Genomic DNA, 16055 nt, shown 5'->3' with positions numbered 1-16055 from the left:
CAAGGGAAGTGATTATTCTCCTCTATTTGGCACTGGTGGGACCACATCTGGGGTATTGTCCAGTTTTGGGGCCCCCACTACAGAAAGGATGTGGACAAATTGGAGACAGTCCAGTAGAGGGCAACAAAAATGATTAGGGGACTGGGGCACATGACTTATGAGGAGAGGCTGAGAGAACTGGGATTATTTAGGTTGCAGAAGAGTGAGGGGGGATTTCATAGCAGCCTTCAACTATCTGAAGGGGGGTTTCAAAAAGGATAGAGCTAGGCTGTTCTCAGTGGTGGCAGACCACAGAACAAGGAGCAATGGTCTCAAGTTGCAGTGGGGGAGATCTAGGTTGCATATTAGGAAAAACTATTTCACGAGGAAGGTGGTGAAGCACTGGAATAGGTTTAGTAAATTGGTCCTGCTTTGACTAGATAACCTCATGAGGTTTCTTCCAACCCCAATCTTCTATGACTTCCAGCTATCCATAGTAAACGCTTGTAGCCAGTCCATCATGCCAGTAAGTCTATGCTTTAGTATTCTGCATGGCATGTTCATTCAGTGGCTCATGACACATTCTATATAGAACACCCATGGCCATTGCTATAGAACATTGGTCTACCTAGGCTGGTACACAAGGTGGGGCTTACAGCAGATGCTTCAGTGAGGTGCTTAGAGATACACCATGTCTAGTAACTAATAAGAGAACGTTTTTCCTCCTAACCTTAACTGACATTCCATAAATATCCTAAAGCAGAAGTTTAGAGTTCTGCAATTTTATCCTAAATATAGTATAATTACACAAGCTCTTTTTATTCATGTATCTACTCCGCTTGTGAACCATACCAAGACCTGTGCTTTAAGAGACTGTAGAAGTAGGTCCCATGAATCTGTTAGACATTGATTATTCAAAGTGTCTCCTTTTATTTGTATTCCCTTTCACACCTCTCATTTTCATATGATGTAGCCTTCTTCCTAACATTTACTCCTTAGCACTAGGATTCAGGGGATTACCGTATGTAACACTTCCACTGTTGTCTTTTTATAAATTCAATATATTGCATTTTTCTGTGTGCTTGTAAATAACTGAACATAGTTCAGGCTTTTCAGCATAAAGCAGAATGAAAAGCGTTTTGTAAGTGACCAATCCATTGCCCACATGTGGAAATGGGACGTGTATGAAGATTGATGTTAATACATAAGAAGTGCAGTTTTCCCTTTGAGTATGTTGCACCGGTGGTCACATAGCCAATCCTTCATAGAGCATGTAAGAAACCAGCTTCTAAGGTAAGGAAAGAAGAGCAACATAAAAACAAACAGATGGTATGAATCGGTAGCTAAAAAAGGTGGTAGAACTTGAAGAGCAGATATATTACCCCTATAACTGGGCTTCAGGTGTAGAGCAGAGAACATGATGCTCTGGCAAAAGCCCCCTTTGCACAAGCTATGGAAATTTGCAGTTTAAATTAGGAAAGGAAGCAAATCCATTTAGATCAGTGTCCTCACTGGAGCCATTGTATCCATCTACAATTTCTGTTCACCACAGCGTTTTATGTTTATTTCTCTTTGCATGGTAAGTATCAATAGTTTTGGGTGCAGAGAAAGGTGGTGTTTGGTTTTCCACTAAAATCACATTTTAAAACCAAGCTATATGCAAAAGCAGGCCTTAAACCAAATGTGGTTACTGCTTTTTCACGTATGAATTTTAGTTAGTGTTTCCCAAACTAGATCTCTCCTAAAACATGATCCTCTTCCTCCAGTCCCACTCATATCAGGTCTTTTCTCTTACCCTATGCACATCACAGTAATAGAGGAAACTGAGTCAGGGAAGACGACAAACTTATAGATCACAATCTAGAGAATCAGATATTTTATTCATGTGCTTATTTCAAAGTAAACATTGCCAATGTGGCTTTTAGTGAGACAAGGGTGAATGAGGTAATATCTTTTATTGGCACAGCTTCAGTTGGAAGAGAAACAAGCTTGTTTCCCAGAACGGAAGAAGAGCTCTGTGTAAGCTAAAAAGCTTGTCTGTCTCACCAGCAGAAGTCAGGCCGATAATAGGTATTACCTCACCCACCTTGTGTATCTAATATCATGAGACCGACATAGCTACAACACCACATACGATTGTGTTTTTTGTCCTTCCAGCCATTTACAAGCATGACCTTTTCAATTATTACTATTTAAGACCTTATCTACATTAAAGAAATTTTGCAAGAATTGCTCCCCACCCTCGTTCAACTCTACCAGATAGCAATGCAGGCAACAGCCAATCTAGTTAGAGCTTCCAATGTTCAGCCACAGTGGGAATTTTTTGAAAAGTTCTTAGTCTTAAGACTTGAGATTGAACACATGCGGCTGGCTGCAGGGCTGCTCCAGCAGCGGCTGGCGTGGCTGGACCGCCACACTGGCCGTTGCAGAAATCACAGCACCAATGACTTCCACGACCCCCTTGACAGACACATTGACTATTAAGGCTCCAAGACAGTGGTGCTTCTGCCCTTAAAGAATATTAGAATCTTTTCATTTTAATACTACAGATTTGTGGTTATGCTGAAAGTTACAGTCTCTAATCTTTTGTTAGATAATTCTTTAAAAAAAAACTTTTCGTATTTAGCTGAAATAGGAATCAAGGCTCTCTCACATTACATAGTATTTTCCTTTCACTCAATATTTAAGAGGTTCTAGTAGAAACAAGTGAGCAGTTTCAAGTATTCCAATTGTTAGTACAGTTCATTAGAATTATCCATTACAGGCAGAGTTCTGCAGACCTAGGTAGTTAAGTCTCTCACCCACTTCCATAGACTTTTTTCCTGAGTAATACAGGATTCAATCCAGTAATATTTCCTGGCTCTGCTTAATTCTGCCTTGGGAAAATCTCCCTGACATGAAGACCATAACCTAAGAGTGAATCTAATGGCACTAAAATCATGTAAAGGAAATAGTGGCTACAATCTAGAATAGCTGCAGCCAACCATTACTCAAGATGATATTCAGCAAATGAGGTTTCAGTTGGGTCCATCAGTGCCAGATACTGGTTTCTCTCCAAGCTGGAGAGAATTTGCCGTGGTAAGCGTGAAGAAGGGCAACCAACTACAACATGGCATCAGTTGCAACTTTTAATTCCTTGCTCTACTCTTAGCAAGAGGAATAGTTCCAAGTAACATTTAGAACAATGGAGGCAATATATTTATTTTAATAGCAGTGGAAATAAAATAAAATGATAGAACAAATGAATGTTTCTTTAAATATAAGGCTTTTAGACATCTGTGTACTGCTAAGCCCCAATTGTGAATCAAGCATAATTACAAAAATCCATATAGGATTCAGGAAAACATATGATAATACTTAGTCTTACACATAAAATTTGTGTCACTTACCACAAAGTCAGATAGCAAACAGCATATAAAGGAAAAAATCAGAAACAGTATTTACAAATTTATACTATGTAGTAACTGAGAAATTGCTTGTTAGTAAACAGCAGATTATGAATTATACTACATCCCAAAAGGCATGTATCTGTGATAATCCTCAGATATTTATTATAAACTAAGTTGAAAGACAGATTGTCTGAAAAATAAAGTTTGTTTCATTTCAAACTTACGCACTCAGTCACCAGAATTTTATGCTATCTGTATATTAATATAGAATGTACAGGAGCACCTGATCCAACCCAATGGGGTTACATAGGCCTAACTGCAAATTTCATTCATTCATAGCAGAAATTAACAATTGGAAGTCAGTGTGAAAGGCCATTTTATACCTTTTTGCAAACTTCTCTGTCTGTTGCTAAGTTTTAAATGCTTATATAAAAACAAATCCCCATATCATGTTTGTAATATGATCATAAATAGGAAATAGTTTAAAAATGTAAGATATGATTACCTCAGACTGTCAAGCTGTTTTGCACTTTGGAAAAGAACACACAAAATCCTTCCCCCACCCTTCAAAAAAAATCCCTATACTCCAATCAGATGAAAGTTAGAACTGGCACCAATATTCATGCTAGTTGTCCTGCTGTGGAAAAGAAACAATTCATTTACAATATTCAGAAACTGTCTTATGAAGTAGCCCCAGGAAGTTAAACTTCTCTGCCCAACAGTTTTTATTATTTTTTTTTTTTTTAAAAAGTTTGATCAGGTATGACGTGGACAGCGTCCAGAAGGGGCAGGAATATCCAAGACTCTACGTCTGTCTTCATATTCATCAGTATCTGTTGAGTCTTCATCTTCATCCATAGCATATTCATTATGATTAGTTTCCTATAAACAAGACACCCCCATGTTTAACTAGGTACTTAATTGCCTCCTAAATCTCACTTGGATCAAGCGCTAACAATGTAACAAAATAAAATAAAGATGTCATTTATATCACATTTAAAGTCAGTCTCAGATAAAAACTAGTTACTGTAAATATGAAAATACTGCTAAATCAGATTTGTTTTCATATCAATTTTAGAAAATTTAATCTACATGGCAATTGTATTTCTAATCTGTTTAAACTTTTATTCATAAAAATAAAAAATAAAAATAAATAGACCAGTGAGATCAGAATCTGACTCACTAACTGTTGGAATGGTGTTTAGTTATTATAAATTACTGTGGTTGACATGAGTTTGGTAAAGGTTGGTAAGTCTGAATTTGCTGAAGAATTCTGGGAGCGGGTTTTTGGGTTTTTTTGGTACCAGACAGGTGGTATGAAAGTTTACTGAAAGTGCTGACATTACACTTGGATACTGACACAATTATGTACTTTGGATGTTTAACCAGGATCTCTGTGTATTTGTGCTGATGTAAAAAAACAAAACAAAACCACCACTAGTCATGGTTAGTCATGTTTACCAAATAAATCTCACAAAAAACATGAAAATGGTGAACATAGAACTAACTAACTGAGCTGGGTTAACTAATCCTGTAGCACAACCAAGAGTTAACCCAAAAAGTTAATAATTAATAAAGTAAATTTCAGCCAGCCTTTAGTCTGTTCATGTTCTAGAAAAACAAGTTACAAAACACTAAAAGGGCATATTTCAGAACATGTAACTTCTTTAAAAAAAAGGGGTATATGTATTGGAAAATATTACATGCTCCTTCCTTCACCCTGATTAACATCTGAAAAGGCTTGTAACAGACCAAGTGCTTAAAAAAACCCCAACAAACCCCCCCATCTCCCCAAAATAAAGGCCTTCATCTAGAACTGGTAGCTATACCTGCTTTGTTTGCTAATCAGGGCTATGTCTACACTACTGAGGTAAGTCAACCTACGCTATGTAACTCCAGCTACGTGAATAACGTAACTGGAATTGACGTACCTGAGGTCGCGTTACCATAGGGTCTACACCGTGGGGGGGGGGGGGGTCGACAGGAAAAAATCTCCCATCGACTTATCTTATTCTTCTGGTTGGGGTGGAGTACAGGGGTCGACTGGAGAGTGAGTTGCAGTCAATCTGGCAGGTCTTTACTGGACCTGCTAAACTGACCGCCCATGGATCAATCTAAGAGCATCGATCCTGGCTGTAGTATAGACGTGCCCCAGGATACTGTGTAGGGCCAACATAGTTACTAAGGGTTTATGCTTGAAAAATTAAGGCTTATTAAAAAAAAGCCTGGTATAACCTTTCTGCCACTCTTAAATAAATAGCTTTGCATTAAAAAAAAACCAAGAACAAAAAACTAAATCTGGGTTTTACTGGCACTAATACTGCAAATTCTTCCCAGCTGTGGGCCAATAAAAATCCCAGCTCACCACTAACAATTGAATTAAATTAGTTCTTTCTGTTTTACAAGTATATAACAGAGCAGAATTTAAGCCACTAGGTATGAATTTGAGTGAATACTCTAAAATATCAGTGTACACTCAACTTTAATGTACAATAATCCTCTGCTAAGCATCTGTATTAGAGGCAGAGTCATAAAATTATCAAATCAAATGCAAGTGATTTCTACAACTTGTGGAACAGAAAAGAGGTCCTGGTTTAAATAGGTAACCAAAGGAAAGAGGGAAAAAGCAGCAATTTCTCTGTTACAACTGTGACCTCTGTTGGCACTTTGTATTCACTGTTAACAGCCTAAACCAGTGCTAGTTTCCCAAAATAGCTTTTTTTAAAAGTAATCTTCTCTTAATCACATCACTTGATTGCCCATATTCCTCTGTAGCATTGCCCTGCACATGGATGCCAGTGTAATTACCAGCTTCATTTCCCTCTTATGGAATCAGTTGACTCTGGGCTCTTTTTGCTTATTTGTAGATGCAGTTTTGTTTTGCTGCTCTGGATTTTGCAAGGCCTTCTGCTTCCTTTGAGTGTTTAACTACAGGGACTGAAAAACATTAAACACCCTAAATTCCATTGAACTACCTAGACATAGGACAGTTTACAGATTTTATCAAATCCATTTACGTTTACATCAAAACAAGCTAACAAAACTGCCCAGATTCACCAGCTGCTTCCAAACCTTAAAACTAGATAATCATTCAATAGAACAGCAATTTATTAAATTTTTGGAGTTGATGCAGGAGTTATTGGGTGAAATTCCATGGCCTATGTTGTGCAGGGTAGACTAGATGAACATTAAGGTCTGTTTTGACCTTAAAATCCATCAGCTTAAAAGGCCCGGTTAGCACATGTATGGAAACCTCTCTCCTATCAAGAAAAGGAGAGACATTCTTCTGATGTAGAAGGAAGCAAACCACAATCAGGTCACACCAAGACAGAAAGAGCTCGAATATGTAACAATTTAAATTTATAAATAAGGGTGTATCCATCCAATTTCACAGTTACAAAAGTGCCAGTGTCACAAGTTACAAAACCATAAAACTAAGTCACCTGCAGAATATCAAACTCTGTTCTCCCTCAAAGCTCAACACTGCAATATCCTGCATAAATAGATGTGCCTGGAAGCATGCCCCAAAAGTCCACAGACATGAGCTAGCATCCGGGCTAGAATGCGCAAGTAGAAGCCAATTCAGAATAGCAGACCCCTCATGGAGGAATTACTAGTCTACTCTCATTGTCAAGATGATTGAAGTGCACTGTCTCCGTCCACTGAAACTGTAAGAGTGGGAGGGGGGGAAAAGGTGGCCCATCAAGCAGGATGGTCCCACTAATATAAATAGGTAGAGGGAGGATGGGCTTGGGCTATGGTATGACCCAAAAAAGTTTGTTTGTTTTTTGTTTTTTTGCCTTACTAAACTTTTTTTAACCTTTTGTTATGTTTTGTTATAAATGGTGGGCTGCTGGGTGAGGCTAGACTATACTAGATAAATAATAAATATAATAAAGGCAGGTGCTGTAATTTAGTATTATATGCATGAACATAGCCCCCACAGTGGGAACAGTGGAGTACAGATAACTGAGAAAGAAGAAGAGTGCTAAAAAGTGGTTTTTTTTTTATTAATTGTTTAAGGTAATTAAGGTTGCATTGCAAAGTGTTATTGCATGGGAATGAAAGAAAGGTGGGGGAGAGGAGGAGTGGGGGTGATGGGACTTAGCTGCTGAGTTATGTATAGAGAGAAAAAAACCGCTTGTGTGTGTGTGCAGGATTTTTTGTTATGTTGTCTTGCCACCTGATTTGCTGGGCTCAAATAAACCTTTTCTTTTCTCCACCTGTGTGTTTATTATTGAAGCAAGCACACGGGCAATCATCACTGTTGCTGTCGCCTCGGGCCTCTGTGCCGGCAACAGTCCCAACCCACTTAGGGATTCAGGGATAAAAATTAAGCATCTTAGCTTCAAGCCATCTTTGATTCAAAATACAAATTATAACTCTAGTGACATATACTGCACCTGACAAACATGTGCTGCTTAACAGACAGACCATTACTCCACTCAAATTTTTGGATTAACTAAGTGAAGCCCCACATGAAGTGTACACAGTAATCCAAGCATAAGGTGACATTAACATTTAATCATAAGTGATAACTGTTAGATTCAATTAATCTATTGTGTTATGTTCTTTTGGCTATATGATCACCCCAAGGAACTGAGAGGAATTCAAATTAGGGGACAAGGTGGGTGGGTGTGTGTGTGTGTCTATATTTTGTAATTGTTGTTCTTGTCCTTCCCCCTTGTAGGGAATTATCTACATTATAATACTAAGAAATAAAATAAAATTATAAAACTGGAAAAAAAAAGTGTCATGATTATGGAGTCTGGTAAGACCTTTATCTAGAAAATGTATATTATACTATTCTATTAGAGCTAATTTCATTCATGTTTTCTGCAAAAAGGTTAGGGATAAAAGCCTAGCACAAATGACAATACCACATGTATCTCAGCTTACCATGCGTGCTGTAGACACCTTGAATGTTGGGCACACCATATGAAATCTGGGAATTATGACATTAAAGAACTTGTCCTTATAGTAGAGACAATGGAAGGTATAGTATCCTTCCATGTATCCTGAAGTAGTGGAAAAGGTAGTACAGCTGGTATATTCGTAAACTCGACCTGGGCTGATTATTGGAAATTCTCCTGCAGATACAAAAAACAATGAAGAGCAGTTGGAAGTTTTGAATTAAAGTAGGTATAAATAGCATATATTTTCTCTTGCAATATAGTTAATTTCTATAGACATTAAGTTCAGTTAGAGTTCTGCTGGAATACAAAAGTTTGTGTTTCTGTAACTGTACTATACAAATAAAAAGAGGTAAGTTTGTTGTAACAAATCCTGTTTTAATGAACATCCTAGTGACTAGTTATCTTTGCATCACTTTCAGTCACAAGTGAATAGCAGTTTTTTAGAGGACATTGTTCACTAAATCAGAAGTGCCTAACTTGCTGAACAGGAGTCACTATATCAAGCTCAAAAGACAAGAATGCCCAAACAACATGCTGGAGGGGGTGCGGGCAGGGAGAAAAGGGAAGAGGTTGTTTGTTTTTTTTAAAATCAGAACTTTTGCTACAAATCATTTCTAAATACAAAAAAAATACTTAAGTCTTCTGACATGCACTTATGCTGTTAACCTTAATACATAGGTAAAAACAGATGGCATTAGAGACTTCAGGATTATTAATATTAATTTATATTCTCAAAGTGCTTAGGAGCCCCACTCAGGGACCAGGACCCCAATGTGCTAAGTGCTGTACAAAAAGACAATTCCTGTCCCAAACAGCTTACAATCTAAGTAATTCAAGAATCTTTAAATGGCTTGACTATTTATACTAATATTAAACTACTGTATATTAATATACAGATTTGCCCAACAATTTAAAATAGTTAACCAAAAATTATATTCCTTAAACATTAACTTCAGTTTTAAAGGATCTTAACACTTTCACTTACACACAATGCAATATGAGAAAGTGGAACAGAATGCATGTTTGCTAAAGAAGAGAATAGCCACCATCTTGCATCATTACTGAGAATGGCTCCACCAGAAGTTACAGAATTTTCACAATAATCACTGGAATGCTCTAAATGCTAAAATGAAACTCTCAGTTTACATACCAACGACTCCAGGACCCTGAACTTCTTCTACATCACCCTTGGCATTGGTTATTCTCCAGTATCGACTGTCCAACTGACAAGCCTTTTCAGGAAGAGCATCTTTGGACATCTCAATTCTATGATCCAAATCAAATATATTTTGTGCTTAGAAATGACTTACTTACATGTCTAAAAACCAACCATAAAATGTTTAAAATACTATCCTATACTCCCTACTGCTTAGAGAAAGTGGTATGGTTCTAGTGACCTATGTACAGACCAAAGTAGGAACACCAGAGCACTAATCCCAGCTTTATTATTCCTCTTACCTATCTCTCCTTAACTCATGAAACATTTGTCATGTTTGCCAAGTGATACGTGCTATATAGTGTTAGTGAAAAGAACCCCCCCAACAAAAGTACAACAAAAGACCCTTTCCAAGTTTTAAAATAGTCAAATAGCCTTTTTTATTTAAAGCTGTATTAAAATAAATATATTGCATGCTGTACACCAAGCCCCATATGTATATGGTATCTAAATTTCACCAAACTTCTGAGAACTGTGCGTACACGTGCAACAGTCATGAGGCTTGAACTCCATAAAGGACTCTCTCCTGTTATCAGGAAAGATAGCCCATTTGCATTCTCACCTGATTCTGTAAGTGAAGAAGTAATGAGGTGGATGTACAGAACTGAGTTCAGGTAGAAAAGATGTGGAGACTGAAACAGTAATATCTCCTGTTGTGGCCACACACTCCTTATCATGAACATACCTGTGCAACAGAAACATAATAAAGAGTTGGAAATTTCTTTTGTATGATGTAACCCAATTCCATGAGTTCAATACAGATGCTAAAAGGATATTTTTGAAGAATAAAAGTTTCCACATGCTACACTAATAGTATTTTGGATTATTAAACCCAAAATTAAATAGTTATTCTGTGTGACTATTAAGCTCTAAATTAAACTAGTCATTTTTTAGTCTTTGTGAATACATTAGTACAACAGTGCAATACTTGCCTTAAACTATGAGAGTAGACTTTAGATATGTTTTCATGCAATTCTTCATATTAGGTTGTGTACAAATCTATTTTGGAGATACAACATCTTACAGCATCCCATTAATCTTAAAAGGGGCTATTATACACCAGTGGCTCTCAACCATTCCAGACTACTGTACCCCTTTCAGGAGTCTGATTTGTCTTACATACCTCCAAGTTTCACCTCATTGAGGGTACGTCTACACTACAAAATTAAATTGATTTTATAAAAGTTGATTTTTAGATATTGATTTTATACAGTCAATTGTCTATGTTCCCACTAAGCGCATTAAGTCAGTGGAGTGCGTCCTCACTACCATGGTAGCATCGACTTACGGAGCGGTGCACAGTGGGTAGCTATCCCACAGTTCTCGCAGTCTCCACCACCCATTGGAATTCTGGGTTAAGCTCCCAATGCCTGATGGGGCAAAACATTGTTGCGGGTAGTTTTGGGTACATGTAATCAGTCACCCCTCCTCAGTGAAAGCAACGGCTTTCAATCGTTTCACGCCTTTTTTCCTGTGTTACCCATGCAGATACCATACCACAGCAAGCATGGAGCCCACTCAGCTCACCGTCATGCACTTTAAACGCTCACTGGCACTGTTTGCTGACTAGGTCAGACCTCAGCGCAACCAACATTCCCATTGTTATTGCTGCTTGCTGTGTGCTCCATAATATCTGTGACAGTAAGGGGGAGACGTTTGTGGCGGGGTGGGAGGTTGAGGCAAACTGCCTGGCATCCAATTTTGAGCAGCCAGACACCAGGGCAATTAGAAGAGCACAGCAAGGCGTGCTGCGTATCAGAGAGCCTTTGAAAACCAGCTTCATGACTGGCCAGGCTATGGTGTGATAGTTGTGTGTGTTTCTCCTTGATGTAAACCCATCCCCTTTGTTGATTTTAATTCCCTGTAAGCCGACCACCCTCTCCCCTTCAAAATAAAGCAACTATTGGTTTGAAACCATGCATTCTTTGTTTATTAATTAAAAAAATAAAAATGAGATAACGGACAAGGTAGCCCAGGTGAGGTAGGGGAAGGACACAGCCACTTTTTTTTTTTTTTTTAAAGTGTGGCTACAATAAGCAATCAAACTGTTTGAATGACAGCCTTCTGTTGCTTGGGCCATCCTGTGGAGTGGTGTGGCTGGGTGCCTGGAGCCTCCTCCCACATTCTTGGGCATCTGGGTGAGGAGGCTATGGAACATGGGGAGGAAGGTAGGCGGTTATACAGTGGATACAACGGGAGTCTGTGCTCTTGCTGGCTTTTCTCAGCATCGCGTCCTGCCTCCGCTCTTTGCGCTCACTTAATTCTTTCCTGGCCTCTGCCACTGAATGCTTCCATGCATTAAGCTGTGCCCTATCAGTGCGGGAGGACTGCATGAGCTCGGTAAACATCATCGCAAGTGCATTTTTTTTTCCGCCTTCTAATCTGCAATAACCTCAGGGACGGAGATGATAGGGGGAGCGTAGAAACATTCTACGCTCTAGGATTCTGGGAGGACTGGTCACCTGTGCTGCTCAGTTCACCACGCTGACCAAACCGGAAATTAAATTCAAAAGTTCCCAAAGCTTTTCCTGTGTATCTGGCTAGTGCATCGGAGTTCTAAGTGCTGTCCAGAGCGGTCACATTGGAGCACTCTGGGATAGCTCCCGGAGGCCAGTACCATTGATTTGCATCCGCACTACCCCAAATTCAACCGAGCAAGGTCGATTTTAGTGCTAATCCCCTCGTTGGAGGAGGAGTATAGAAGTCGATTTTAAGAGCCCTTTAAGTCGACGGAATTGGGTTGGCTGTGTGGACGCATTCATTTTAAAAATCGACCTAACGCGGCTAATTTCAGCCTAAATCCGTAATGTAGACCAGGCCTTAGAAATACAAAAGAGCATCACAGCCCACTATTACTGAATTTTTTTTTTTTTAAATAAATTATATGGTAAAAGTGACAAAGTAATACAATAAATCAATTGGAATATGAATATTGTACTTACATTTCAGTGTACAGTATATAATATAGAGCAGCGGTCCCCAAACTTTTGGGGGTCATGTCCCCTTTTACCCCCGCTCCCCCCTCCCCCAGAGGGGGACTGTGACTCCATGGACAGAGGTAAGGGGGCCAAGGCTGAGGACACAGCTGGGGGCGGGGCTGTGGTCAGGGGCCAAGGGAGGGGCAGGAGCAGAGTTGGGGTCAGACAGCCGGGCCTGCAACCAGATGCAGCTCCGCTCCTAGCCTTGCCCCCAGTCTCTGTTCCGGGCCGGGAATGGGGCTGGCGCGGGGCCCGGAGTGGAGCTGTGCTGAGGCTGGAGCCGGCACCAGGAGCTGGAGCTGCTGCTGGGGGCAGGACTGGAGCACAGTGGGGGGCAGGGAGGGGCTGAGTGTCACTCCCTCCTCACCCCTGTGGGGGCTGACATGGGTCCCACTATGCACCCTTGACCCCCAGACCTTTTTCCACTGCCCCCTAGGGGGGCATGCCCCACACTTCAGGGACCTCTGATATAGAGCAGTATAAACAAGTCATTATCTGTATGAAATTTTAGTTTGTACTGACTGCTAGTGTTTTTGATGTAGCCTGTTGTAAAACTAGGCAAATATCTAGATGAGCTGATGTACCCCCTTATGCGTACCCCTGGTTGAGAACTACTGTTATAAAACAACCAGGATGAAAACAAAAACATCTAGAGCAGTGCACTTGGAGCTTCAAGGTAAATCCATCTCCAAATCTTGTTTGTTTAGAGTATCATAATACATGTATTCAATATAACATTCAAATTAATGGTAGATAGACCATATCACTGAAAGAATCCCTTATTTAAAATAGCAAATGTCATTTGTTTACCAGTTTTGTTGTAGCTGTTTTGGCCTTAGGATATTAGAGAGATAAGGTGAGTGAGGTAATATCTTATTGGATCAACTTCTATTGGTGAGACAAGTTTTTGAGCTATGCAGAACTGCTCTTCAATAAATTCCTACATGATGTGCAGCTGCATCTTGCTCACTAGCCCACGTATTTTGCACCTCAAGTTCTTGGCAGGCAGATGAATTAGAGCTGGTATTAATTACAATCTCTTCGGTGTGATGCTACTAGTTCTAATATTCCTGGTAACAAAACAGGACTAGTTTAAGCCTTTTGATTTCTGCAGCTATATCTGTTGTATATATTGCATACCTCTTCTCTCCATCCCCACCCATTTACCTTCATGTCACACACATGCACACCCAGCTTTTTGAGAAAAAAATAATCAGCATTTAAAATAGATTGATTTTCTCTGCCTTATAATTCTGCTGCACTACAGATCAAAGTCACAATACCTGAAAATCTGGTCCCTGATGATGGGATAGCCACCTGTTACGACATTGTTTACATAAGATGTGAACCACTCCAAATAAGAAGTACCTAAATGCCAAAGAGGGAAAGTTTTACAAGAACAGGTACTCTTATAATTAAACCAGTTACAACTTTTTTTTTAAAACATAGGCAATATAAAAGCTAGTAGGCCTTAATATAAACAATTCCCAGACCTCTGTAGCGGAGTAACACATTCCTCATCCTGCTCTATTCAAGACGTTGAACTCTGCTTTTGCTGGGAACTGAATTGTGGCTTAAATGGTTTGCTTGTTATCCTCCACTCTCTGTGTCACAGCTAAAATGAGACTGCATACTCTTCAGGCCAGGAACCATGACTTTCTATTTATATTGTGAAGTACCTCGCACAATTCCGGATGCTTTTATACTTCAACAACTGCCTTTTAAACCTTTGCTGGTACTGCATGATTTAAGGAGATGTTGGCTTTACAAGTAATGTAATTACTATACCCATTTCCTAGGCACTGTACTCCACAGTTAATCCAATATTCTATTTGCTAAAGCTGGTAGGTCTATTACTGGACCTGCAAGCTTGGTTTTGGCTCACAGGTATCTGCATGTTTAAAACAGGTAAGGTATTAAAGTTTCTAAGAAATCTAGCAAATTTTGCAAGTTTCTGTACTCACAAGAACAAAGCTGGAAAGTAGGGTAGAAGAATGTGCAACATCTACACCTGTTACCACCATAAGGCTCAGAGCTCTGGGTTTATAGGTCACCCAATATAGAAACAGCTTTCCAAAAACCTGCAGTCGTCATTTTGAGAACAGCTGGATTTATCAGGATCATAAAAATTCAGTAATGGGGCAGATTCAGCCTTGTTCATTAAAGGGACTCTGTCAAAGTCAAGACATTATCCTCTATATGTGAAATACGCTATAGGTAATTCAATTAATTCAACCAACGTACTGTGGGTTTTAGTAATGGAAGATCAATAGTTCTTTAAATTTTGGTTTATATTATTGATGTGAAATGTTTAGTTTTAAGTTAATGATTTCATAATATTCTATTTCTCCCAAGCTACACAGGGTTGCTATGTCACAAAGCAATAATTAACACAATTTTCTTATCTCTTGTTCCTAATTTTTTTCCTAAAAAGCCAATTAATTATTTGTACTGTCCTGTCATCTTTGGGGCTCCTCTGTTGCTTAGAAGTCTTCAGTAATTTCTCTTCTCCATTTTCCTTCTTCTATCACCCACCCAATCATCTTCAACATTTTGTCTTGGCCTTGAAATGCTAGAGTTTGGGGTGCACACTAGCTGTATGATTCACTCTGCAGTTTGAACACTTGGTTTTTATATGAAAGTAGGAAATACTTAGCAGATTAATCTTCTCATCTACATGGAATATGCTGTGCCATCATACTGGTGAACAACAACTGGAAGTCATTGTTTCCATAAGGACAAGGCCAACCCAAAGTGATAATTAACGCTAGATCACTGCAGTCACTATCTCTAAAATAGTTCATTTTCCTCACAAATTGCAAATAATTAGAATAGTACTTTGAACTTCTACAACACTTTTCATTTGACGATTTCAAAGAACGAGACAGTAAACCTCAATACTCTTGTGAGGAAGACGACAGATGGTGATTTCATCACCCAGCACTGCAATACAGCTACCTCTGGGGTGGAATAAGTGACATGTTTTCCAATATACAGCCACTGCAAGTCCAAAATTGCAGGACTAGAAGACTAGGAAGTCTTCGTTAGAGTTTCTCTTGCCTTTCCTTTTACCCAGAAATGAAAGCATTATGGCATGGCCCAGTGGGGCTATTACTCACCATTGGTGTTACACTAGAAACAACCTGTGATACAGGTTAGCATAGATTATGCATATTAATGGAAGTCTAAATTAAGGTACTATTTTCACTCAACAGGAAAGCAGTTCAGTTAGTTGAAGGCTTCCGTAGCCAATAGCTAGGGCCCTACCAAGTTTTGGTCCATTTTGGTAAATTTCATGATCATAGCATTTTTTTTAAAATAGTAAAATTTCATGATTCATGTGGGCCCAGCTGTGAAGGCAGTGCTGCCGCCAGCAGCAGTGCAGAAGTAAGGGTGGCAATACCACAATCCTCCTATGATAACCTTGTGACCCCCCCCCACCTTCTTTTGGGTCAGAACCCCCAGTTTGAGAAACACTGGTCTCCCCTATGAAATCTATATAGCACAGGGTAAAAATACACAAAAAAGCAGATTTCACAGGGGAGTCCAGATTTCACAGTCCATGACATGTTTTTCA

General features: G+C 39.2%; 1 protein-coding gene across 2 annotated transcripts in view; it reads right to left on the bottom strand.

Annotated features, from left to right (window-relative positions):
- Window positions 1-3089: 3089 nt before the first annotated feature.
- The window catches only part of FBXO3 (F-box protein 3), a 32034-nt gene continuing 19068 nt past the window's right edge, over window positions 3090-16055 (bottom strand). Inside the window, exons 7-11 of one of the 2 annotated variants that reach the window (XM_039537454.1) lie at window positions 13762-13846; window positions 10063-10068; window positions 9435-9550; window positions 8268-8458; window positions 3090-4250 (exon numbers count right to left, since the gene is read on the bottom strand). In XM_039537454.1, the coding sequence (XP_039393388.1) occupies window positions 4125-4250; window positions 8268-8458; window positions 9435-9550; window positions 10063-10068; window positions 13762-13846 (524 nt within the window). In that variant the 3' untranslated portion in view covers window positions 3090-4124. Of the gene's footprint in view, window positions 4251-8267; window positions 8459-9434; window positions 9551-10062; window positions 10186-13761; window positions 13847-16055 lie in introns of both variants that reach the window. The other variant, XM_039537453.1, reaches the window with a different exon arrangement.

This window comes from Mauremys reevesii, linkage group 4 (genome assembly GCF_016161935.1).
Source record: "Mauremys reevesii isolate NIE-2019 linkage group 4, ASM1616193v1, whole genome shotgun sequence".
NCBI lineage: Eukaryota > Metazoa > Chordata > Testudines > Geoemydidae > Mauremys > Mauremys reevesii.
The sequence above is the reverse complement of the archived record's forward strand: the minus strand, read 5'-3'. Positions and strand labels throughout refer to the sequence as shown.